General features: G+C 34.1%; 1 protein-coding gene and 1 pseudogene across 1 annotated transcript in view; both read left to right on the forward strand.

Moving 5' to 3' along the window:
- LOC117331490 (protein jagged-2-like) overlaps window positions 1-9,318 on the forward strand; it is a 28,440-nt gene extending 19,122 nt beyond the window's left edge. The window contains exons 4-11 of the mRNA XM_033890225.1: window positions 771-925; window positions 3,027-3,163; window positions 3,458-3,586; window positions 4,705-5,091; window positions 5,659-5,815; window positions 6,098-6,266; window positions 7,078-7,184; window positions 7,933-9,318. Of these exons, the coding sequence (XP_033746116.1) occupies window positions 771-925; window positions 3,027-3,163; window positions 3,458-3,586; window positions 4,705-5,091; window positions 5,659-5,815; window positions 6,098-6,266; window positions 7,078-7,184; window positions 7,933-8,098 (1,407 nt within the window). The 3' untranslated portion in view covers window positions 8,099-9,318. The remainder of the gene's footprint in view (window positions 1-770; window positions 926-3,026; window positions 3,164-3,457; window positions 3,587-4,704; window positions 5,092-5,658; window positions 5,816-6,097; window positions 6,267-7,077; window positions 7,185-7,932) is intronic.
- Window positions 9,319-13,579: 4,261 nt separating this feature from the next.
- On the forward strand, window positions 13,580-26,758 carry LOC117331026 (annotated as a pseudogene).
- The last annotated feature ends 391 nt before the right edge of the window (window positions 26,759-27,149 follow it).

Genomic DNA, 27,149 nt, shown 5'->3' on the forward strand with positions numbered 1-27,149 from the left:
TATACCTGTTGAAATCACACCTGTAGCTTTCTTTAGTGTTAAGTCTCTACCTGTGACGTAATATATTATAATATCTCCAATAAAATTCCTCAGAATGTGAGTATAACTTAGATTATCATGATATAATGGGTTATATCGTCCTGTACTGTTTACCTATCGGTATTATGTCAGTAAACAGTAGATCGCTAGCAGCACAAATCGAGGATTATTAGAGGATTATCATTTACATTATCAGAATGTCCGTAACGCAATACTGCTTTCCACACGGAAAGAATTCGAATTTGACCAAAAGAAAATGTTAAAAAAAAATATATATCTTAATATAGCAATCCGATATAGATTCATATCACATAAAACACATCTATATGTAGTCGATGGAAACATTTGGCGTTCGGTCTCAACACAGAAACGGTATAAAGTTTATCCAAAGGATGTACACATGTAAAACTGAACTCGATTAAAGACCTTATTTCTTAGTTATCACAGCATGTCGAATCAATATGGCAAGAATACTTCTTCAAGGATCCTCTTTTGCGGTTGTTTGTTTTTCCTTGTCAAAGGCTTCTATCTAAATTACTTTTGTTCCTATTGTAATTCTCGTATATGTTTTATAAGACAGATTTAGTAGATGCGCCAATATCTAATCACTTTGAAGTACACCATTAGAAACTTTTACAGTTATTTATCCATTTTTTCGAGACTTTTGCCGAGTAAAGAAAAGGTATATACATTATGTACATCATATCATGATATTTCCCCCTTTCCAACAGGGTTCAGTGAAACTGAAAGTGGTTGTACATGACGCTGATCCGGGCTCTAATCCGTCAGATCACGTAGAATCACTACAAAGAGAGATATCAGAGAAAGTGTCACCCGATAGAGCATCAGCTACAACCTCAAGTTATACACTTAAGAAGAGGACTACGTAAGTATCCTACCTATTAATATCCACTTTAATGTTCAAACGTTTTGCTTTACACTTTTGGTATGATTGAGTTTTCTCTCTTCGGTTTAGTAGTTCGGATAACACAGACAGTTATATGCAGAGAGCGTAATAGATAGCATAGCACTTTTAGACATCTTAACGCGAGCATGGCATTCAATGTACATTTGTATATCTATTTGAATGCGCCTTTTTTCTGATGAATCTGCGACACGCACCATGCATTAATGCCAAATCAAGGCAATGCCACGATCTCTAAATTAGACCAGGGGAGTGACAAGTTATATCATATCATTTCATATAAGGGAATAGATTTTCTAATACAATTACAAATTGAACCAAAAAAGGTTCCCATAAGATATTACTCCTGCAAACGATGGCTGCAGCCCGTCTCTTGTGCAAGTAGTGCTATTTACTCAGACAGTGACCTTTGGCCTCAACATATCACATGCATTCTCTTAAGCATTAACATAATTTAAGAAAAGAATTATGTGTGAATTGTGTGTAACCACTTTCTAGGCCTCCGATTGGTCATTTGCTCTTATTGGCTAACCTCTGGTCTTCGACCACGGAGTATTTTGTGGTCTGTCTTCAAAATATCAATATGGACACGTTTTGTGGATTTGCCGGTGGTCAACATCATAATATCTTGGTGAGAGAGGTGTCCTCATGGAAATGTCGATTAATCTGGGGTTTGAGTCGTACGAAATATAATTTGATGATGGTAAAATAGACGACGCACGGAAGCGAGATATTGCATCAATTATAGCGAACAAAACTGACACCCCACCTCCCCCTTGATTCTCGATATGCAGTGGACCCCGGTAGCCATAAATGAATTATCAAAACAATGAACAAATGTAATACAAAATGATTAAATCGCTGTCTCTAATCTTAGTCATTGGAATGAAACGGTTGCGGCATCTAACGTAGGCCTAAGCCTAGAGCTTCCCTTTTCCTGGTACAGTAGTATTTATATATACATGTACATGTAGTTCGCTGTCATTCGGTACGGATATTATACCAACAGACACAAAACAAAATCAACGAATAAACACTTTATCATTCCAGTTACCTTTATTACGAATATATATATATCCCAAACACAAAACTGTAAAAATCCTTTTGGAACATTTGTCTCATGTCAGTAAACTGATGACATTTCATGGTTACAAACACACTGACAAACGTAAAAAAAACATATTGCTCAGCACTTCAGCTCGCTTTTCGAAATATTTGTTGAAATGCACGGTACGGTGTCTTGAATGAATAAATCTCAGAATGAAATTTAACATCGCAATAACCAGTAATAGTATACCTATGAAATCCAGGAAAGGACCGATAATTGAATCTGACAATGATTAGTTTAATATTCAGCGGTGACGTTCGACTTCGCAATAACGGTGTCGTCTTCGAATACATTTGAGCGGAGTCATTATATAACAAGTTACCTATTAATAAATCACACAGACACAAGGATTGTCAAACTAACATTTCGTTTTGTAAAATTATATAACTTACAAATATAGTACAGAAGATACGAGTCGTGCATCTAAAATAGATGATAAGCTTTCGTTTATAACGAACTATATTTTGTCGCGTAGTGATTTGGTTCACGGAATTTAGTTGCTAAGTTGGGAGAATTTGAACTTGACAAGCTTACATTTGTAAGAAAAGAAGTTATGGGATAAACAAGTTCCCCAACTCGTGACGATTGTTTATCATTTTTATCCAACTTTCGTTAACTTTTCAAAATTAGAAAATTAACTAACGAAAGTTTGATGAAAATGATAAATAATCTCCACTCGTTGGGGAACCTCTATTTTAGCATCATTTTCTCTGATATTAAGTGCTGAAAAGTAAAAAATTCTTGTTTACTGTGTCGATTTGAATGTGACGGATAAATCTCAAGTAATTACAATGTCAATACATGGTAAAGAGAACAAAGGTTTACTTACTTTCGTATATAAATATGGCAAAAAAGTCACAAAAACATTATACAATAAAGTAAAGACTAATTAACAAAGAATGTGAATTATTACTGTGAAGAAAAATGTGATTTACTCTGAAACCTTCCTTCCAGGCTGTCAGTGAAGGTAAAGACCTATTGTGACAAGAATTACTATGGAGCAGCATGTGACACATTTTGTTTACCACAAAATAACACAAAAGGACACTACACGTGTGACAAGAATGACGGCAAACGTGTATGTCTACCTGGTAGGTAATACGAGTAATTAAAACAGCAAGTTAAACAATTACGTAATGGGAATGTACAATTGATAATTGATGAAAGCAATGCTTTTCGTCCAGACGGTAAAATCATAACAATTCAATCATGATATACATTAACATGTTGTTATGACATTGAGCGATTAGTATTACACTTTAAACCATTTATCCCATTGATCTTGGTTTGATCAAAGCAGTAGTGTAACAGCAATATTAACCCATGAGTCGACAGCTTTTACTGCATATGACTAGTAAAATAATCCTGGTGTTGTCTCTACCAAGGCTGGCAAGGGACTTTCTGTGACGACAACGGGGTCAACGAGTGCTTCGACAACGACCCCTGTCATAACAATCACGTGTGTCTCGATAGACCTGTTGGATACGAGTGTGCATGTCCATTAGGAACATCTGGTATGTACTATATTTGTAATGATATATCAAATATACCAACATAAAAGACCATATCTGTCAATTAAAGAAGACAGAAGTTTGACAGTATGATATTATCCACGTCATTTCCAATTTAAATCTTACTAATTGATTGATTTCATGTGCCAGGAAACATGACTGTTCTGACATTGCTTTGTATAGAAAATATGTAAAAGGGGAAAATCAATGACAATCAATAAAACAAAAAGCACAAAGCTTAATAGGATTTAATTAAATCTAAGCTATGCTTCCTTCTAAAACAGTGACAAATGGATTTGTACATTGTTTTGGTTTTGTGAAAAAAATACACACATGTATTTAATTCATACCTCCCATATTGTTTTAGACTCTAAGTATGGTGGAATAAAATTTTTCATTTTTTTAGTTTTCAATTTTGTTTGATCTTTTATAATTACAAATATAATTTGATACAAAATACTAAATCAAACTGGTGCAGGCTTCTTCCTCAGCTCCTGTGACAGTTTAATTAAAAACGAAAAAGAAAAAATGACAGGTCTGAAGTGTGACCTTATTTTACGACGAAATGATATTTGTAAAATCTGTGGAATCACTTAGAGTTGGATTTATGATATCCGCAATCTGAAGACAGAACTTGCTACTATCATATTGGAGGTTATTATCAGATGATGCCGAGAAAACAAGGCGATACTGATACTGAAGAAAACAATCATTCTAAGATATAAGTCACAAAAAAAGATCAAGGCAAAACGTGATCAAAAGAAAGGTTTATACGCAAACACTTGAATGGAAATAATACCATGTATTTCAGACGGGTAACCGTCTCCTTTTCTACATCATAAATACTCCATGAAGTTAAATAAAGACTCAAAGATGTGACACGTTTTCAGGCTAGGTAAAGTCAAGGGTCATTCATTATGAAGAAATGTACATGGCATACGAAGGAAGGGAGATCGCGATTATTAACAGATTATAGGATTACATAGAACGGACTGATGAAGAGAGGAAAATCAAAATCTGGCTTTAAATATTAAAGTATAGAAGTCCAAATACACTGATTTATAATTCAGTATATTTTGTAAATTTCGGACATTGATGATTGAATTCATATTAATTTTCAGGAGAAAATTGCAGTTCTGTGGACTTCACGTGTGCTGACACGCCTTGTAAAAACGGAGGAAATTGTTCCATAGAATCTGGAAACCTAACGTGCACCTGTCCGCTGGGTTGGAAAGGCGATTTGTGTGAGGAAGCCGTGAATCCATGTGGCGATAGTCCATGTGAAAACAACGGCACGTGCTCCATTGAACACTTCGGATTTTCGTGTCTTTGTCACGAGGGATTCGTCGGTGATGTTTGTAATATCACAGACGTGACGACAACGACGTTCATTGAGACGACAACTATAACCGTCGATACAACAACTGGAGAAATGACAACTGACACAATAGAAATTAACTCTACAGAAGTTATTCCAACAACTACGCACCTTCCTGAAACGTCAACAGGTAAACAATACCCCTGTTATAAATGTTTAACACGGTTGAACTGGCAACGTCATTCATATTAACAAACTAGCGCTGTACAATTACTAAGTATATGTTAACTTTACTATGAAAAAATACAGTTGTATAATGTTACTATAGAAAATACATTCTACTTAAATATAATTGATCTTTTTATCGGGATCTCGGATTCGAGGCATCTTCGTATCATTCTATCCTCTCATAATTTCACTAGACTGATCGTAATACCTTTATAAACATTGGGAATCAAGATCATGAAACGCAACAAAATACTATTCAGATCAATTTTGGCAACAATCACTAAAACGTCATGTTGCGTTCGTATTTTTGTGTGTACGGATGGCGCAATTGCAACGAACTCTCATTTCATCTAGAGAGGAAAACTCTAAGGACCAACAGTCCGACCACGTGGGATTTCTCCAGGTGCCCCGCTTTCATCCCACAGTCCCTAGCGCACTAACACAAGGGTCAACTCGAGCGATTTATATAAATTGATATTTATTGATATAAAATAAAGCTTACACGTGTATTAAACTCTTGTTATTTCAGCATTGAGACTAGCATTTATAATGCTCAAAGGGAGATTACTGGGAGGTAACAAAGATGACGTTCGAAAAGGTATAAAGAATCTCCTGATGGATCAAATGAACTTGAAAGGCGACGTGCAGATTGTTCTTCAGAATAAACCAACGCTACTTAAAAATGGGTAGGTATATTGTTTTTTGTCTATGTTGGTATGTTTGCATGCTAATCGTAGCGTTGAATCTAGATTGAACAGGTACATATATGTCAAGCAATCATTTGATGTTTGTACGTTTGACTTAGTCCAACTGCACAGCAACACAGGAAATGTGCACAGATAATAGTTTGACCCTCCCTATATTTAGCTCAAAGGAATACATATTAATACTAAATGTTATGTTAAAATGTTATACATTGTACAGACTTTAATTTCTCTGTTAAATCTATGCTAATTTTTTGATTACAGAGAAATAGTCACCAAAGTTATCGTAGGTGTGCGGGAAAATGGTAACTTTTTGGAACCAGAGTCCATACAGAAGGTATTCCAGGAGACAGACATGGCGGTGCTGGAGCAATACATACCCTTACCTATCTACCGAGAGGGGGCGCCAAGGACGGCACCACTACTTGAGGGTGTAAGTATATACAGTTTGTACTTTGTAATCGACAAGGGGGATCGGGTTGGTTAATTACCACTCTCTCAGGGTACAATATATACTGTCTATCAACCGACGGGGGTGTCAATGACCACTCCCTCAAGATAAAAAGGTTATGTAATTGCCTATCTGACGAGTTGAAGTGTCATTCGTTCTTTACGGTATTTGTTTTCCCATTTCCTATCTACCATTATGAGACGGTAAAGAGGGCGGCACCATCCTATACAGTGTAAATATGTGACAATGACAACTAATGATGGTAGAGATATACATTTGTTATCTATATCGTCTTGAATGTCTTGACTTCATTGCAATAAACGTATGTACGTAATATATTAATTTGTTTGACATTGAGTTTCAGCTTGTGTCTCAAATCTATAAGATCGACACGGAATTTGAGCTGGTTTTAATGTCTCAATATCAGATTCTCTGTCATGTTTATGGCAAAAATTACGATCGTGATAAAATAAAGCCATGCCGCTGTGATATTTAATCAGGGCATTAGACAAATGACAATGGCTGAACAGGGATAGTCTGCTGCCAAGTGTAACAAACTGTTCAACTTTACAATAACCACTCTAGTGTTCTTCTTTTACTTTTTCTCTCAACTTTTCTTTACATCTTTTTTAATCCAGTATTTACATGAATACATCTGTAAATGTGAAATTATTCGTAAAAAGCGTTGATATAATTTCGATGGGAGTTTTTTGGGATCACATTATGGCTAACTACATCAGTGTGATAAATAGTGTACCCGTTGTAATGTTGTACATGTATATTTATGTTCCAGCACAATAGTTGGATCCATGATAACTGGTACGTCGTCCTTGTCGTTTTCGTTGTCATCATCGCCTTGTGTATATTACTCACAGCGTTCATCGTGTATAAGAGGAAAAGGTTCGTAACACAATCTTAACCACAAAAAAGCAGTATACATCGTGTAATTAACCCCACAAAATCAGCATACATCGTGTATTTAATCACAAAATAGCAGCATACATTGTGTATATGATTACAAAAGAGAAGCATAAATCACGTATTTTATCACAAAATAGCAGTATACATCATGTATGTAATCACAAAATAGCAGTATACATCATGTATGTAATCACAAAATAGCCGTATACATCATGTATGTAATCACAAAATAGCCGTATACATCATGTATGTAATCACAAAATAGCCGTAGATCATGTATTTAATCACAATAGCAGCATACATCCTGTAACTAATAAAATAGCAGCTCAGATTGTGTATAAGAGGAAGAGGTATGCAATATAATTATAAAAATAAATCAGCTTTCCTATGTTTTGCCTGTTGCCTAATTCCTATTGTATTAAGGATATAAATGATGAAATCAAATGCTTAAATGAAAACAAGAATTGTAGCAAACATTGCATATGCTGCTGAATCAATAGGCATGAGCCTTCAATTCACAAGCGATTTGTTGAGAATGTTTTACTGTACAAGGGGGATTGATTGTCCAGACAACTGAACCATTTATTTATAATTTAATTGCACTGTATAATTCTTCAAATGCATAACCAATTACGAAGTGTAATGATCAATTTTACCAATTCCGATGACTTTTAGGATGTTCAGTTTTAGCCCTATTCACATTTAATGAAAATGTTAATTTCTACAGATCTGTTGGCATGGGACAGAAGGATGTTGTTGCCAGACCTAACTCCAGTGTAAGTGACGCGTTTCCAGCCCAATCCTTCGAGAATTCCTTATATTTTGAAATGAACAACCATCAGCGGAAGAGCAGTAACACAAGAGTTAAAGTCAACGTGAATCCCACATCCTAACATTTCGCCTGATCAATCCATTGCCATTACAATATTTCCATACCTGTCACATTCATGTGCATGTCATTACAAAAAGGAGAAACACCTAAGTCATGGGAGTTGAAGAATTTTATAGGGAAACAATGAAGAAATCATGACCATTAGAGAATAGTGTGGAATGCACGACAGTGTTACTAGTGTAACTACCAATAACACGTGGTAACTGATACGTCTGGTTATCGGGGAAGGGACCAAAGCCTTCGGAACAAACGGGATTTGGAGGATGAACGACGTTGATGTGAGCTTGACTTACAGGCCATTTTTGGTATAATTAACCGTCAAACGGAAACGATAAATGGTGTTGTGATAAAACTTTATTTTCGTACTAACTGTGGATTATAGATATTCAATTAAATACAATAACAGAAATTACTGATTTTGATAAAGACTTTCATATAATTCAAAATGTTGTGTCTTCATATAACGTCACCTTAAGACTGAACAATTACACATGTACATTTTACCCTCTCAAATCAACTGCTTTCCTTTACAGACACATGTACAGATACATTCTCATCACACACATAAATATATCTACTTACTATACAACTTGGTGCATGTTTGATTATAAAATCAATCTATATATATATCTATTGTTTGTTTATGTATGTTGGTTAATGTTACATATAGATAATCGTTTGATGTTTTAACTGTAAAGCTACTTAATTCAACGAGTCGCCATTAAAGACACTATATCTGGTTCTTGTGACCGTTCGTCAATATTCTAACGGTACGCGATCAACACATGGTTAAAACAGGCCTTTTAGAATTAGATCTTAGTGCTAACGTAAATATCGATTCTGACGATAGTGTTAATTTATCGACGATATATATTATATTATATTAAAAAATGTTCTTCTCTGTTATATTATGAAATAAGTAAACATGGAACTCTACATCCTATTACTATTACAATGTACGTAAAACCATATATTCATCTGGTAAAATTCATTCAAACTAGTTAAGTAGTACATAAACACTAGGTTTAATAAATCACAATATGGCGACTGAAATGTTTCCTGGCTGAACATATGTTTTAAATGCAAGATTTTGAACCGTAATATATGTTAACTCTGTGTGTGTTTGTGAAGTGTGCATGAAATAAATGAACTTTGAATATTGATGTAAGATATGTAGAATGGAGTTTACGTGTTCCTGAATATTAAATTGTTTTATGATAATTTCAGATGTTATTGTGTTTACACAACAGTTGATATATAAATGCTGTATACCAGTGTGTGACAGTAACGGATGCGGGCCAATAACACATCACGTCTGACACCTTCACTGTATGACAATACGAAAAAGTCCAAACCTACATTGCATGATTGTACGAAATAATCTACAACTAAAAAGTATGACAATACCAACTTTGTTCTTACACAGGCATTGTATGATATTACGAAATAATCTACAACTACATTGTATGACAATGTAATATAGACTTGTTCACTTACAGTGTATGACAATACGTTATAGACTTACACTGTATGACAATACGTTATAGACTTACACTGTATGACAATACGTTATAGACTTACACTGTATGACAATACAATATAGACTTACACTGTATGACAATACGTTATAGACTTACACTGTATGACAATACAATATAGACTTACACTGTATGACAATACAATATAGACTTTCACTGTATGACAATACAATATAGACTTACACTGTATGACAATACAATATAGACTTACACTGTATGACAATACAATATAGACTTTCACTGTATGACAATACAATATAGACTTACACTGTATGACAATACAATATAGACTTTCACTGTATGACAATACAATATAGACTTACACTGTATGACAATACAATATAGACTTACACTGTATGACAATACAATATAGACTTTCACTGTATGACAATACGTTATAGACTTACACTGTATGACAATACGTTATAGACTTACACTGTATGACAATACCAAATGATCTACACCAATATTGTATGACAATGCGAAATAATCTACGCCTACAATGTATGACGATACAATATAGACTTTCACTTATACAGTGTATAACAATACTAAATAATCTACACTTAGGAAGAAAAGTTGTTTTATTTCATCATATTTTCGAGTACTAGTACAATACATGGTGAATAGCAGAACCAGTTTAAAATGGAATAGCTATACGAGGATATTGTTTTTACACTAGTAACATAAGGAGGAAGTAACAGTTGATCAAAATTAAAGAAATTCTGCTTCAGTTTAATTTTAACACCTGTAAGACATAATTGTTATTCTGAATTCTGTAAACTTGTAGTGTTTGAACAGGACCATTGTCTTTTGTAATAATGCTGTAAACTTGTAGTGTTTGAACGGGGCCATTGTCCTTTGTAACAGAGATAAGGTGAGAATGTTTTGATAACCTTGACATTGACACCTGGACTCAACAGATAGCAGTACCTGTATGTATCATTTGATACATAAAAATGCCAGGAAGAGGTAAGTGCTTCGTTCGCCTCCAATTCCGTGTTTTCTCTGTAAACAGATATGGAATTGATCTGACAAAAAAGTTTTGTGGTACCATGTCATTCGATTCGATATCTTGATAAGGCAACAGATGATTTGGAAGACATAGACAAATATATATCTCCGTTATTCAGTTTAAAAACAGGCATGGCAAGGTAAAATAATAATGTTTGTACCAGACCACAACACTGTCTGGCCCAAAGTTTTCGTACGTTCAAGCACGTGCATACGTTATTTTTCGTAGTTCATACGCATGTATACGTTATATTTCCGTTGGTATATACATATGTATACGCCAAAAGACATTTCAAGTTAAATATATTTCAATCGGAGAAAATATAAAATTATATACCAAGTACATATTTACAATTTCACAATGAATATTCCGATACGCGCGTCATATGTATGAAAAACAACATCTACAGATAAGGTAAATGTACGTAGACGGAACCTTCACCTTCACATTCGACAGGTGTCCCCAATAGATCTGTTTATTTAAAGGTCATCAAAATAGCAAATCCTGTGATATTTTATAAGCTTATAAATCACTAATAAAAGAAATGTACAGCTCAATAATTCATTGTCTCAACCATAGTATTTGTCTCTCTAAGCACTGTCTGTGATAAAATTAAATGTGGCCTTTAGTAGACTACACGTGAGTAATTTTCATAACTTCAGGAAACCCCTGATGGGGTTCGCGATTTTTTTATTAGCTGTTTAATATAGAAATTATATGTAAAAAACAGGCTCGATCTCAAACAGCTAGACCATAATAAACTTCAACATAATTTTAATGAAAACTTATACAATATCTTTGCTTTAAGACGATAAATATGAACACATGTAAAAGACGTTTGAGATATGTTTCGTGGGTTTCTGCTTTCAAATTGCTTTCCCCAATAATTCAAATGCAACGGACTACAACACTCACGCCAGGTGTTACATCTATTTATTAAACAATGCGTTTGATTTTCCTTAACTATACGCATACGCTATATTTCGAACTATGCACGACTTAAATGACTATTGCACGGTTACGTGCGAACTATTGAACACTGTGACGTTATGGAATTTGGTCACGTGCGAACTATTGAACACCTATGACGTTTCGGAATTATCCCTATCTTTTCAAGCGTCTAAGTTACTCAGGTGTTAACACTGCAAAACGACAGTCAAGTGTGGTTTAGTGATTATATAATAAAACAAGGATACCATGGGTGTCTGTGCAATAGTAATTGCACAGATGCACACATCTTATATTTGTATAATATAGCATGATATCACACTTGACAATTTGTGTGCTGTTACTTATAGGCTCATTTAACTTAAACACATATTAGCAGTTTGTTCTCTACAAACTAAAAAATGACAGCAAAAGGCAAGGTGTTTTGAGGGTTTCAAACAATAATTGTCAACATTTGGTTCTCTTTTCAAGAATTCAAAAACCTTAACGCAAACTTCACACTGACGATGTCTACATGTAATTATCCAACCGTATCTGATTAACATTGGCATACCACGTTGATTCACGATGACCTACTATGGAATATAATATTCTAAGGACGAGTTTTAGATTTTGAGGTTCTAAATATATGACTACATGATATATGTTTACTTCAACAAAACACAAGCACGTTGTAAGGAAAGCCAACCAGAACTGATTGCAGCGTAGATTTCTTCAGTTAAAATGATGTTACAAACTGCAAAAACCTCAGACATTTCCGCGCTTAACTCAATGTCAACAAATCACCTTCGATACATCCTCTTCTCCCCATAAGAGGAAGGTAACTGCCTTAGTTCAGTTACCATTGTGTTAATCGTATTACATATCACTAGATAATGTTATAACTATATAATGTTATAACTGTATAATGTTATAACTATATAATGTTATAACTATATAATGTTATAACTATTTAATGTTATAACTAGATAATGTTATAACTATATAATGTTATAACTGTATAATGTTATAACTATATAATGTTATAACTATATAATGTTATAACTATTTAATGATATAACTATGTAATGTTATAACTGTATAATGTTATAACTATATAATGTTATAACTATATAATGTTATAACTATTTAATGATATAACTATATAATGTTATAACTATGTAATGTTATAACTTCATAATGTTATAACTAGATAATGTTATAACTAGATAATTGTATTACTAGATAATGTTATAACTATGTAATGTTATAACTTCATAATGTTATAACTAGATAATGTTATAACTAGATATCTTATAACTATATAATGTTATAACTATATAATGTTATAACTATTTAATGTTATAGCTATATAATGTTATAACTATGTAATGTTATAACTACATAATGATATAACTATATAATGTTATAACTATATAATGTTATAGCTATATAATGTTATAACTATGTAATGTTATAACTACATAATGTTATAACTAGATAATGTTATAACTAGATGATTTTATTACTAGATAATGTTATAACTATGTAATGTTATAACTACATAATGTTATAACTATATAATGTTATAACTAGATAATGTTATAACTAGATAATTTTATAACTAGATAATTGTATTACTAGATAATGTTGACTCAAGTGTAAGGCGGTAGTCATTCACCATCGTGCCATATTATGAGTTCACCGAAAGTGTATGTAAAAATATTAATAATTACCACCAAAGTACTGAATATCAGGATTACATATTGTGACTATACCCATATAATATTAAGATATATCTAAGAGCCTATATCTGAGCATAAAAAAAAGGATTATACATCGAAATATATCCAGGAACTTTCAGAAACTGCCTTCGCGATAAAGTTAAACAAAATAACTATCACGGCATGACTTAACACATGCTCACTGTGGGGTTTGATATGATAGCATTAGGCCTAGCTCCATTCCATAGAATTAAACGACAAACGTATGGCCAATACACTATAATGTAGAACGTTTGCTTATTTTCTATCTTATCATCAGTGTGGCGTTATTTGTTTCTGTCAATATTTTAGGGTTGTTGGAGAGACTGCGGTCGGGTGAGAATGTGGTTGTAGCGGAGGGATATCTTTTTGAGTTTGAGAGAAGAGGTCATTTGAGAGCTGGAAGTTATGTACCAGAGGTTGTCCTTGAATATCCTGAAAAAGTCAAAGAGTTACATGAGGAGTTCGTCCATGCCGGAAGTGACGTCGTGCTAGCTTTTACGGTATCAAAACTAATAAAGTACATATAACTGTAGATAAAATTTTCAAATAGGTGGTTTTGATCTGTTGAAAATTAAATGTTTCGGACACTGAAATATTTCAATTCCTCACACAGGATTTCTTACATCTATTCTTATCTTTTTAAACAGAAAGTATCATACATCCGTTACAATTATTAAATCTACAAATATGATATACAAACCAAAATCTTTGATATTTTATCTAGTACTATGGACATCGTGAAAAGCTTAGGCATGTAGGACGTGAAAGCGATCTTGAAAAGTTGAATGTCAGCGCCCTCAAAATCGCACGCCAAGTAGCAGACGACACTGGAACTCTTATGGCGGGAAACATATGCAACACGTGTATGTACGAACTTGACAATCCAACAGCAATAGAAGCAGCACGAGACATGTTCAAGGTGTCATTATTTCTTACAATTTATCAGATACAAAAAATTACTTACACTTATGCATATATGAAAATAAATTCTTTAATAGTGCGATAATCACTTTAACTACCAAACATAATTGTACATATATCTCCTATCTTAACGACACTTACCCAGAATAACTTTACATATATATCCTACATGTATCTGAACGACACTTACTCAGAATAATTGTACATATATCTCCTATCTTAACGACACTTACCCAGACAGTATCGATACATTGGTAACCCGGAAGGTATGTGTTATCTACATTTAAGTAACGGGAACCTCTATGCATAATGCATGGGTAAAATTAATTTTCTTCAGATGATCTGAGTGATAGGAATGCTCGTTTTTATCACACTTTAAAAAAAATTTATTTCTATATTTGTTTTCTTAGTATATTATCACTGATAAGAATAACCTGTCAATCCTAACTTGCCATATACGAATTCATGGTGTCTTATATTTCCCAGGAACAGATAGAATGGGCAGTAGCTGGTGGAGCGGACTATATCGTGGCGGAAACGTTCAACGCCCTGGGGGAAGCCTTGTTAGCACTGGAGTGTATACAACTGTATGGAAAGGGTAATTTTCTCAAATATATATAAAAAAGGTATGAGAACAGAATAAAAAACCGGTTATTCTTAAATGATTGATAGCGGGAATGATGTCAGCTAAAGGTATAAACCATATAGTTATTAAACGTTCAAGTTACAAAAATGGAGCACAATTTCTTCAGCTGTTTCTAGAATGATTAAAAACTTAATCGAAATGTGAATTATGTTCGTTTTAATTCTCTAATTGTTAGTGCATTTGTACAAGAAGGAATATTTATGGCAAAGTGTGTAGTCACTTAGTAACAAAATGACTTAATAACAATAGCCAATGAGGACTCTAAAATAATCTCTAAGATGTCTCTTAGTTTCGAATCGCGAAATATGAATTATCACCAATTCATCTCCATGATATATTGCCCAGTACCTGCTGTCATCACAATGTCCAGTTCGATGAGTGGCCTGTCCACTGAGGGCCTGACCCACGCTGAGGCGTGTCGCCGGTTAGAGGAGGCCGGGGCTGACGTGGTGGGACTCAACTGTACACGTGGGCCAGCTACCATGATGCCATTATTGAGGGAGATACGACAACAGTGTAAAGTATGACTCTGTGTTTGGTATATTACAGTTTTAACTTAATCATTATTATACCAAATAGCATTCATGGCTGCAATAATATGATTAAATTGAAACTTACTGGTATTGGGAAAAACGATACAATGATGACAGAAAATATAGTAAACTAACTCCTATTGACATGATCCACATCATCAAGTCATTAATGATATCCCAATTTAACCACTTATGTATATCTCTTCCTAACCCAAGTGAAAAGGTGATAAAGGAAATAAATTCATTATTAGTAGAATTTTTGTATGGGATAGTAAAACTGACAAAGTTCATAGAAGCATTCATTTTCATTTCAACATATTTTATTGGAAATCAAATGGATTGAACATCAGGCTAAGCCTATATTAAAGTTCTCTCCATAATTTATTACATTTATTTCAAATAATTAGTATTTGGTTATTAGTCAAGGATGAAAATTACAGTATATATATAGAAAGAGTATTTGTGAATAATATATAATGATAACCTTATGTATTTTTTTTTTCTTTATAATAATTTTCAAATTATTGTTAAATATGTATGTAGGAATATATATATTTACTCTATGAGTGAATGAGAATGCAATTGCAAAAATATGAACATGAATTTGTAATACTGTCTCTATGTGTTATGTGATTATACATGTATATGTTTTGTACAATATGATTTCAAAATAAAAAAAGAAGAGTTTTGTTTGAAGGGACCGATCGCCGCATTGCCTGTTGTATACCGGACAACGCCTACCCAGTCGACAATGCAATCTCTCATTGCCCCAGAGACAGGTACTGGCGTCTAGTTAAACTTCAAGAAAATCAAAATCAAATGGAGTCTTCTTCATTAAAAAAAAAACAAAAAAACAAAAAAAAACAAAAAAACCCAACCTATCAGGTTGAATTTAATTGTACTTTTAAGCCTTTTAGAAAAAATACAGTTTGCATTTCTTTAATGTTAAACACAATAATTTGATGAAACTTAAACATTTGGTTGAAAGATTCCACATTCTTTGATATACACAAAACCATGAGGAAATCTGTTTTGATTAAGGAGTTTTTACAAACGGGTATTTGTTTTTTCCTTTAAGGTAAATACGCCTTTCCACTTGATCTACCTGCCTTCTTAAGTTCAAGGACAGAGGTTCGAGAGTTTGCACGAGAATGCCAGAAGCTTGGGATACAGTACATTGGATTGTGTTGCGGAAACAGTCCTCATTACACCCGGGAAGTAGCGGAGGAATGCGGAAGAAAACCTCCAGCAAGCAAATACTCCCCGAATATGTCCGAACATTACACATTTGGTACCAATGTAAAAGAATATCACGTCAAAACGTTACTTCATGAGTTACGAAACTGAGCTAAGTTTTGTTCGAAACATCAAAGTATAAATGTGTTTCTATATATGAGGTATAAAGCCTATATATAACAATATTTTCATTTGTCAATAAAGTTAATGATATCCCTGATGTTTTTGTGTGTCTTTTGTCTGTTAGTGTACCATCACTGAAATCAGACGTGCTCCAAAACATTATTAACGTAACATTATTATATACCGTTAGTTGTTTCCCTAATAATGTGTATTCGCTTCAACTTCAATGCATGGGTAATATATATATTTTGACCATAAAGAGGAAGTGTCATAAACTAACAATTTTGATATTGGCAAACAATGATGTGTCCTAGAGGGTGAAACAGGTGTATGATGTCCCTAACATCACTGATGAGTCCTAGAGGGATGAAACAGCTGCATGATGACCGTAACATTTTTGATGAGCCCTAGAGGGATGAAACAGCTGTATGATGTCCCTAACATCACTAATGAGTCCTAGAGGGATGAAACTGTAATGATGCAGTTTAATTCATTTTTTGACACTGCAGTATCTGACTCTCAATTTATATTGAAAGGTGCTAATATCTTGTGTGTCTAATGCAAACCTTTAAAGTGTTCTTTATTACAAAAACACAAACCAATGCAGGTTGGAATTTTAATATCGCACCAGTCATACAAGCAAGCAAACTAATTTTTAAATCATGTAGAGAGCGTTCCTGTCAAAACATATATGTATCATTACATACTGTTAATCCTGAGAAAGTGATAAATTCCACAAAATTCTCCCTTTGGCTTGATTTGGGTACTAACCATATTTTGTGACCAAAACTCAATTGCTGTAATTTCATATCATCATGGTTTACAACGTTTGGGAACAATAGAATAAACAGACGTCCCTACTCGTTACCGCATACCATTTAATGAAAGTGGAGTAAGTCACCAGAGGTTATTCACAGGAGTTATGATGACCATTATAAAACAAACTATCCAATAAACCAGTGATTTTGACTGGTCGTACCCAGGATTGAAATTGAAGGTATGTAAAAAACACACATGACAGAAGTGGCGACGAGGGAGCTAAAAACTACTCTTTTGGCTAGTATAACTTTGATTCCAACCGATCAATCATAGTTTGAATTTATCCGAGATATGTGAAATGGAAATATACCCATGAAGTTTCAAAAATATTAACTGAAATTCCTATTCGGTACCAATAACCTTGGCCCTTGACTAGAAGTGCCGAAATTCCAACTTCTCCAAGATACGTCCAGTGGAAACATACAATGAATGCAAGTAAAATCTCTTATATACCACAGGGATGATGAAGATGAATATGACCCCCGCATTTGACCAATCATACCGATGATGGATATTCAATACAAACATATTTGCGGTGATGAGACTTTTCCTTAATATTAAAATGGACACTTTAGTTTAGTCAGGTATGTTTTTTTTATTTTATTCTTCAATTTTCATTTACTAACAAGACAACCGAAAGATCTATGAGTTTACTATAGAGTAATCACTGTCGAATTTCTACAAAAAGATATGTACACCTAACAGATAACAGATAACTTTACCAAATATAAATCTGTGGTACATATTTGACTAACATGGACGAATTCATTTTCCTAATGATTGGGGAACAGTACACCAGACACATTTTACAAACACCAACCATTCTGACCTAGATAAAAGATAAAATCTTTTTTGATACAACTATTTTACATTTATTTAAAGATGTTTGCTGGCATACCATTACAATAATTAACACATTTATACCATAATGATAATCTGAATTGGTGATGACTTATAATGTACAAATGTACTATCAGCATGTTATTATTAAAAAGGGAAAGAATAAAACCCTTTACAATAACAATCACCACGAACTCGTATTCAATGTCTTCAATATGCATAGACGAAAAACAATGTTGCATATTTAGATAAATGAATTGAAATCAAATTAATGTCTTTAGACATTAACGTCAAAAGCCATAATCTATTTTAACGGAGGGGCAAGTAAAATTCTAATTTAAGTACATATTTATATTTCTTATGTACGTATTCTGATTCGTGTGTATATGTTATAAAAAGAACACCTACAAAGCAGATAAGGTGGTAGTATTGAGACCAGTAATATTCTTTATCTCGACAGGCTCTCTCAATTACGGAAGCCAGTTAGGGTCACGGCGAAAAAATATATTATGTCGTAATAACGACATAGTATCTCGTAATAACGACTTAGCTATGTCGTTATAACGACTTAGTATCTCGTAATAACGACTTAGCTATGTCGTAATAACGACATAGTATCTCGTAATAACGACATAGTATCTCGTAATAACGACTTAGCTATGTCGTAATAACGACATAGTATCTCGTAATAACGACATAGTATCTCGTAATAACGACATAGTATCTCGTAATAACGACATAGTATCTCGTAATAACGACTTAGCTATGTCGTAATAACGACATAGTATCTTGTAATAACGACTTAGTATCTCGTAATAACGACATAGCTATGTCGTAATAACGACATAGCTATGTCGTAATAACGACATAGTATCTCGTAATAACGACTAAGCTATGTCGTAATAACGACTAAGCTATGTCGTAATAACGACATAGTATCTCGTAATAACGACTTAGTATCTCGTAATAGCGACTTAGCTATGTCGTAATAACGACATAGTATCTCGTAATAACGACATAGTATCTCGTAATAACGACTTAGCTATGTCGTAATAACGACATAGTATCTCGTAATAACGACTTAGTATCTCGTAATAACGACTTAGTATCTCGTAATAACGACATAGCTATGTCGTTATAACGACTTAGTATCTCGTATTATCGACTTAGCTATGTCTTAACTTGGAGCAAGTCATGTCTGGTATTATTGCGTGTACAAATATACAACAGATCAACAACGACTGGGGTTAAAGCAACATACTCCCAAACAATCTAAAATTCTAGTTGCACACATGTATTAATAGCAATCCAAGATGCTCATTCACTCTCTCCTAACATTAAAATGACCACTGGCCTGGACGCTTGTCCGGGGGAGTCCTTGAGACATCAGTGTATACAAATATGTATCGCGAGATGTGTCACGGAGCCGAGAACGAGGCTACTACATCTGTATAACAACGTGCACTGCACATAAACTACACACATGGCCGTTCACATATCGAGCATACATGAACAAATGTATGTATGTATGTATGTATGTATGTATGTATGTATGTATGTATGTATGTATGTCTAATAATGCTTTCATTTAAACATATTAACAGAATATTCGCGTAATAACTGAACAAGATAAACATAGTTTACATTTAGATACGTAGTTTTTTAATGTAGCAATATTCATACAACAAAAATTCGATAAAATTTAGATCGGTGAAGTTTGATTGAAATGCAGTGATTTGGTTGATTATTGGATGACAACTTGACTTGCCATACAAAAAGTCAAAACATTAAGATACAGGTTCAAAACTTCGGGTCTTCGTGACCGTCTTGGTTTAATGAGGACCATAAAATACTTACCGACAATGATAATACCTTGAAACTCCTATTTATGGCTGTACGTATAATCTATTTTAATACACTTGCTGTGTAAAACCATCGAAATAGTAGGTGATGAGTAACACTGTTGTCGGTGCTAAGCAGAATTCATGTCTCAACAGTTGCAATATGTTCGTTCTACTCATTTCTGAGTGTGCTTACCATGAACACCATAGTACAAACTTATTGAAGTACTCAATCCCATGGACATATATCTTTAACCGGATGGTACTTAGCAATACCAAAACGAACATCAAGCTAACATCTATTTCTTACTTTTAATCATTTCGTTGATTTCACGTAAATTTAAACAATGATAGTTCAATCACTTTATAGTCAAGTGCATTCATCGTGAGTCCCAAACACTGGTCTCATTGTTGCATTACTCAATCCATGTTCAAAGAGTAAGAGACGTTTCACAAAACGTTTGCTCGAGTCAAGTGGTTGTAGCTATTAGTGTGTAAACATTTTACAAATTCAACGATGTTTGCATTAAACCGATCAAGTTGATGCTACAGTAACTAACTGTTACATTTTGAAAGAAATAAGGAACACAATACAAAAATGTAGTTACATATTTTGTCATAAAAAGTTTGTACAAATGATTGTTTTTAACTTGATGGACGTTGGACCATCTATATTCTATCATGTTTCGGAGTTGAGAAGCAGATTTTTGAAATATATGTCATTTTGACCTTTTCTGGCCCCGCCTCTCCGGTTTCCTGGTGGTGAGGACCACATATTTCACAGTTTTGGTTGAACATTCATCGAATTTTGTCGCAGGTAAATTGTTTACAAACTCACAAAGGAAAACGATGGACAAAGGGCAACCTAAAATCATGTCTGAAAGTGACACTGGAACAAAGAGCTTCACCTTTACCTCTCACCAATTATGATCTTTCAAATTGTTCCTTGCCAAAATGCCAACAACGTATATAATATTTAGATACTAAATGACTTACTAAGCCATATTTTACACTGCGCTCCAATATTCCAAGATGAACTTTTAATGTATGCATATAATGTACCAAACTTGTAGAGTCCAGTTTAACATTACCAGTTTTTGTGTACTCTTAAAACCCGAGATGGCCACTTGGTGGCGATATTGTGATTCTGGTCAGTCCCAAACAGTAAAATGCACAAGGACTAGATTCTACTACATTAGAATGTACAACTAAATTAAAATGGGATTTGAAAAAGTTATGTGCAATATTTTCTGATAATAAGCAATCAAAAGCTGAAACTGATCAATCCAATGAAGTCACATGTCCCAACAGATGACTTGCTGCAAGTTAAGACATAGCTAAGTCGTTATTACGAGATACTAAGTCGTTATTACGACATAGCTAAGTCGTTATTACGAGATACTATGACGTTATTACGACATAATATATTTTTTCGCTGTGACCCTAACTGGCTTCCGTACTCAATAGACATAAACGATTGTGGAGGAATATGACGACAATTCATGCCATAAATGTATTTCAGAATCAAAAATTTGATATTCATACTTTTCGTGAAATGAACAAAATTAAGATGCCAACCTTGGTAACAGTGTCGTTGTTCTAAGTTAAGATTTTTTTTAAATTAACGTAATATGTTATTTGTGAATTACTTACGAAATGGTATTAAGAGAATGACAAAAACATTTACTCCACTGTGAATGAAAGTTTAGTGCTATTTTGTATCAATAATGGAAAGAACATACCGTGATTCATACCCGATATCGATGAAACATCAGTAAAAAAGAAAAAAAAAGAGATATTTAAATATAGACCTTAAGAACAATAAAACTACATTATTGTACATGGTGTAAGGAAGGTAGTGGGTACGCATATTCATCAATTACGTCTGAAATATAAATTAAAATCAAATTAAACTATTACTGATCTCAATTTCGTAATGAGACTCGAGGGAGTGAAATCACAAGGCACGGGTACAATCATGCTAACTTTCGTATGCCGTAACGAAATAAGATTACCATTTAATGGATTCTGGAGGTCGCCATTAATATTTGCCCACAACATCCCCGTAAAAGGATTTGCATTCGTTATAATGCGTTTCGTATTATAGAAGTAAATATAAAAGTAGGTTGATGCTGCCAACATTTATACCATAACCAAGTATAGTCATTATGTAAATGAAAATTACACATTTCCATTTTCTTTTCTTAAAAGCGGTAAACGACAACATATGAAGGGAAATTGAGATTAAAGATCATTTTCTTGGATATATATGTTTTCTTATCTTTGTTAGCCAATCATTTATTTACACTGCATACAAATGACTTGGTTACTCACGACCAGTGTCTAAATATAGTACGATATCTGCCATATCAGACGTGTCAAAAGCGTTTAGTGTTGTTTCCAACTGGCTCCTCTAACGTGCATTAAGTGCTCTCTAATCCACTCCGAAAAATGACAGCGAAAGGTAAGGTGTTTTGTTTATCGCAAATAATAACAAGGAAATGTGTTTTGCTAAATACAAATAATAACTACCATGACTTTTTTTTATCAAAAGTTACTGTTCAAAAATGCAAAACCTTAAAGCGAACAGCACACGGACAGTATAAGGACGAAAATCCAACTGCAGTATTGTCCAAGTAATCTTGGCATATCACAATTCAACGAGTTTAGCGCAAGATGTTTGATTCGCGACGACCTGCTTTAGAATATAATATCCCAAGGACGAGGGTTAGATTGTGACGTCCCTCTCGTAAAGATATGATCACAATATACTGTCTACTTCAAGGGAGACTGTAAATAAACACAAACACGATGTTAGGTGACCAGACAGAATTGATTGCAGTGTGGATTCCACATCTTAAAAGGTGTACCAACAACAAAACATCTTTAACAAGCCCGTTGCATGCTTAACTAGGTGTAACAAAACACCTTCATTAGTATATACTCTCACCGCGGCGAGTATGTTGGGTTTTATATAGACGCAATTGGGTTTGTCGCACCAAACATTGTTCATTATTAAGCCACAGAGATCACATTACCATTCATATAGAGTCATATTCACAATGATATTGTAAGGTCAGAAAAAGTTAATAGTTTAATATTATTTTGTTAAACTAATGAGATGCATAAGCTTACAATATCATCTGGAACACTCTCCGACCATGTAACTGTTTTATTATATATCTATGCATTAACATGTTATTTTCACTTACGGGCCGATAGGTCCTTGGAAAAAATTGAACTTGAACTTTATATTCATAATCACCAGATTCAGCTAATGCAATGTCCTTGCTCAGGATAGTTAACATAGATAAGATGTCTGTTAGCGTAAGGAGGTATATATACGCCAAGGTGACATTTTATCAGAATTCTCTACGAAAGCAAATCACCAGTGTAAAATATTACATATTATTTCATTATGTTACCACTAAGCACATGCATGTGGTCACCGTATGTATATGCATGTTCTGATTTTATCAAGTCGAGCATCATGACATTAGACATCTAGTATTTTGACAATGCAATTGCATGTAGCGCCTAAACCATACTGAGCACTATCATGGTTACACAAATTTGGATTAATATTTAATTTATGGAGTCAACGATTGTAAATATGTTATCACAATGTTGGTTTGATTTCTATTTTAACAGCACTATGGGACGCTATATGAGTATTTCTTTCCTTTTTACGTTTAAGGGTTGTTATATTTTATCATCAGTTTGGAGTTATCTGCTCCTGTTTACGTTTAAGGGTTGTCGGAGAGACTGCGGTCGGGTGAGAATGTGGTTGTAGCGGAGGGATATATTTTTGAGTTTGAGAGAAGAGGTTATTTGAGAGCTGGAAGTTTTGTACCAGAGGTTGTCCTAGAATATCCTGAAAAAGTCAAAGAGTTACACGAGGAGTTTGTCCATGCCGGAAGTGACGTCGTATTGGCCTTTACGGTAATACTAGTAAATATTTCCTAAGAAATAAATGATACTTTCAAAAATGATTAATATAGCACACTGATGGTTTTATTTTCATGAATAAGATACCAAATTTATAAGTGATATATCATGTTCATTAATATGCAAAATAAATAAAATTTCTTTAAGTTCATTTGCATAATGATTATATCACATGATCCCATAGTACTATGGACATCGAGAAAAGCTTAGGAAAATCGGACGTGAAGGAGACCTAGAAAAACTTAATATCACTGCCCTCAAAATCGCACGCAAAGTAGCAGACGACACGGGAACTCTGATGGCGGGAAACATATGTAATACATGTGTATATGAAGATGACAACCCAGCAGCAATAGAAACAACCCGGGGCATGTTTAAGGTAAAGCACAAATAAAATCATGTATGGTTTTGGATCTGATATGACTATTGGGTAGAGTGTTCGCTTTTTGGTTGTTTTGTCAATATAAATGTTGTTGATTCAGGTTTGTAATGATTTTCGACTGGAAAGTCAATGAGAGACAGCATGTACAGAATCAGATACTGGAGTTCATCTACTTTTTCTCTGTTGGTACATGCCCAAATACACTGATATAACTTTATATTTATAATCATTTTGTCTTTGAGCTATCAATGTATGAAAATAGCGTAACAAAAACTTGCGACACCTGAGAAGTTGTATTTGGTGATTTAGGGACTCCCTATATCATTCCTACTGTTTGACATATCGTATTCTGATAAACTCCTACATCAGAAATGTAATGATGTGCTGAGTTACATAATGCTCACGTTTATAATCATTAAGCTTTTCATGAATAACTTTAGCCGCATTTTCGTATTCATGGTCAGAACCATATACTATTACTCCAGTAAGAACCATGAACCCTAGCATCAACGTTCATGACTGAGAATATAAAACGCATATATATCACACGTAAATGTTCCAACTATAATGGCATGTGAATGATATTATCTTAACGTATATTGTAACATTGAAATATCATTTTCCTGACAAAAACGATTTCCATATAATTTAAGAGCACACGTTCTTATGAATTTCGGATATCTTATGTTTCCGTACCATTCGTCACGGTTTACAATAACTTACTGTATATAACATAGATGATATGATATCAATGTTTTTCAGGAACAGATAGAATGGGCAGTAGCTGGTGGAGCTGACTATATCGTGGCGGAAACGTTCCATAGTGTTGGGGAAGCCGTGCTAGCACTAGAGTGCATTAAACAATATGGAAAAGGTACTACTGACTTTTGTTGTTTCATAAACAATATGGAAATTAGAAAACTGAATTTTATTATTTTGTTAACAATATTGAAATGGGAATATCGAATTTTATTTTGTAAACAATATGGAAAGAATACTACTGAATTTTATTATTTTGTTAACAATACGGAAAGTATATTACTAAATTTTATTATTTTCGCTGCTATGAACAAATAATTTGTCTGTGGATTGCATTTTCTCTAAACGTCATAAGATATATATAACAAATAGCTGATGTTTTACAAGTACCTGCTGTAATCACGATGGGTAGTTCGTTGAGTGGTTTGTCCTCCGATGGTCTCACTCACGTTGAGGCGTGTCGCCGGTTAGAGGAGGCCGGGGCGGACGTGGTGGGACTCAATTGTACACGTGGGCCAGCTACCATGATGCCATTATTGAAGGAGATACGACAACAGTGTAAAGTATGACTTTGTAATACATGTAATTATGTCATAAAACGGTTAAAATTCTATTTGCGTAGTAATGGCCACAGTTATAATATCAAGTAATTTCAACACCAATGAAAGTAGTCATTATATTCCATTATAGTTTACAATCCAACTCATATGATCTTCACTTAAGTTTATTCAGGAAAACATGTGATTTACGTTAATTACGTACATCTTGCTTCATATACTTTTTAATAGAAAACCTAAGATATCATTCGACTATTAATTGGAAATTTTCTTTTAAGGTACCGGTAGCTGCTTTGCCCGTGTTATACAGAACCACGCCTACCCAACCAACCATGCAGTCCCTTACTGTTCCAGAAACCGGTAAATCCGCTTTGACCAATTTAGACTTCAATATCGACTATGTTTAAAACAAATGTCAGTACTTGTACATGGGTATCAAAACAACCAATGTTCCTCGTGTTTTCCAGGTAAACATGCCTTCCCGGTTGATCTACCTGCATTCGCCTGCTCTAGGACAGAGGTTCGAGAGTTCGCACGTGACTGTCGGCAGATAGGGATACAGTACATCGGATTATGTTGCGGAAACAGTCCTCATTACATTCGTGAGGTGGCGGAGGAATGCGGAAGAAAACCTCCGGCCAGCAAATACTCCCCAAATATGTCTGAACATTACGTGTTCGGTACGAATGTCACAGAGTATCATGCTAATACGTTACTTCACGCTCAAAGGAATTGAACTAATATTCCTGGAAAGTGAAGCAAACTTACCTGAAATAATTTTAAGAAACATAATATTTTACTGGATTTTCAATAAAGGTAATTGTCTTTAACATATGATGTTTTGTTTCAATACAGATAACTGTCGTGAAGATGGGAATTGTTTCAATAAAGATAATTGTCATGAAGATGTGATGTTTTGTTTCAATGAAGATACTTATCTTGAAGAAGGGATGTTTTGTTTCAATAAAGATAATTAACAATCGCCAATAAGAGAGGACGCGATAGAGAACCAACCCATGCACGGTCAGGGTAGCAATTGGGAAAGCTAGGCAAGTGAGAGCTGCTTCTTTGGGGAAGAATGCCTTCTGGTTACAGTCGAAAGTCGTGACTGAGCGAAATGTGTCGTATGCAGTTAATGCAGCATTTTTAAGGAGATGGGTATACCTGTTGAAGAGATAATGTGGACTGCATTGTGTCCTTT

Source organism: Pecten maximus, chromosome 7 (genome assembly GCF_902652985.1).
Source record: "Pecten maximus chromosome 7, xPecMax1.1, whole genome shotgun sequence".
NCBI lineage: Eukaryota > Metazoa > Mollusca > Bivalvia > Pectinida > Pectinidae > Pecten > Pecten maximus.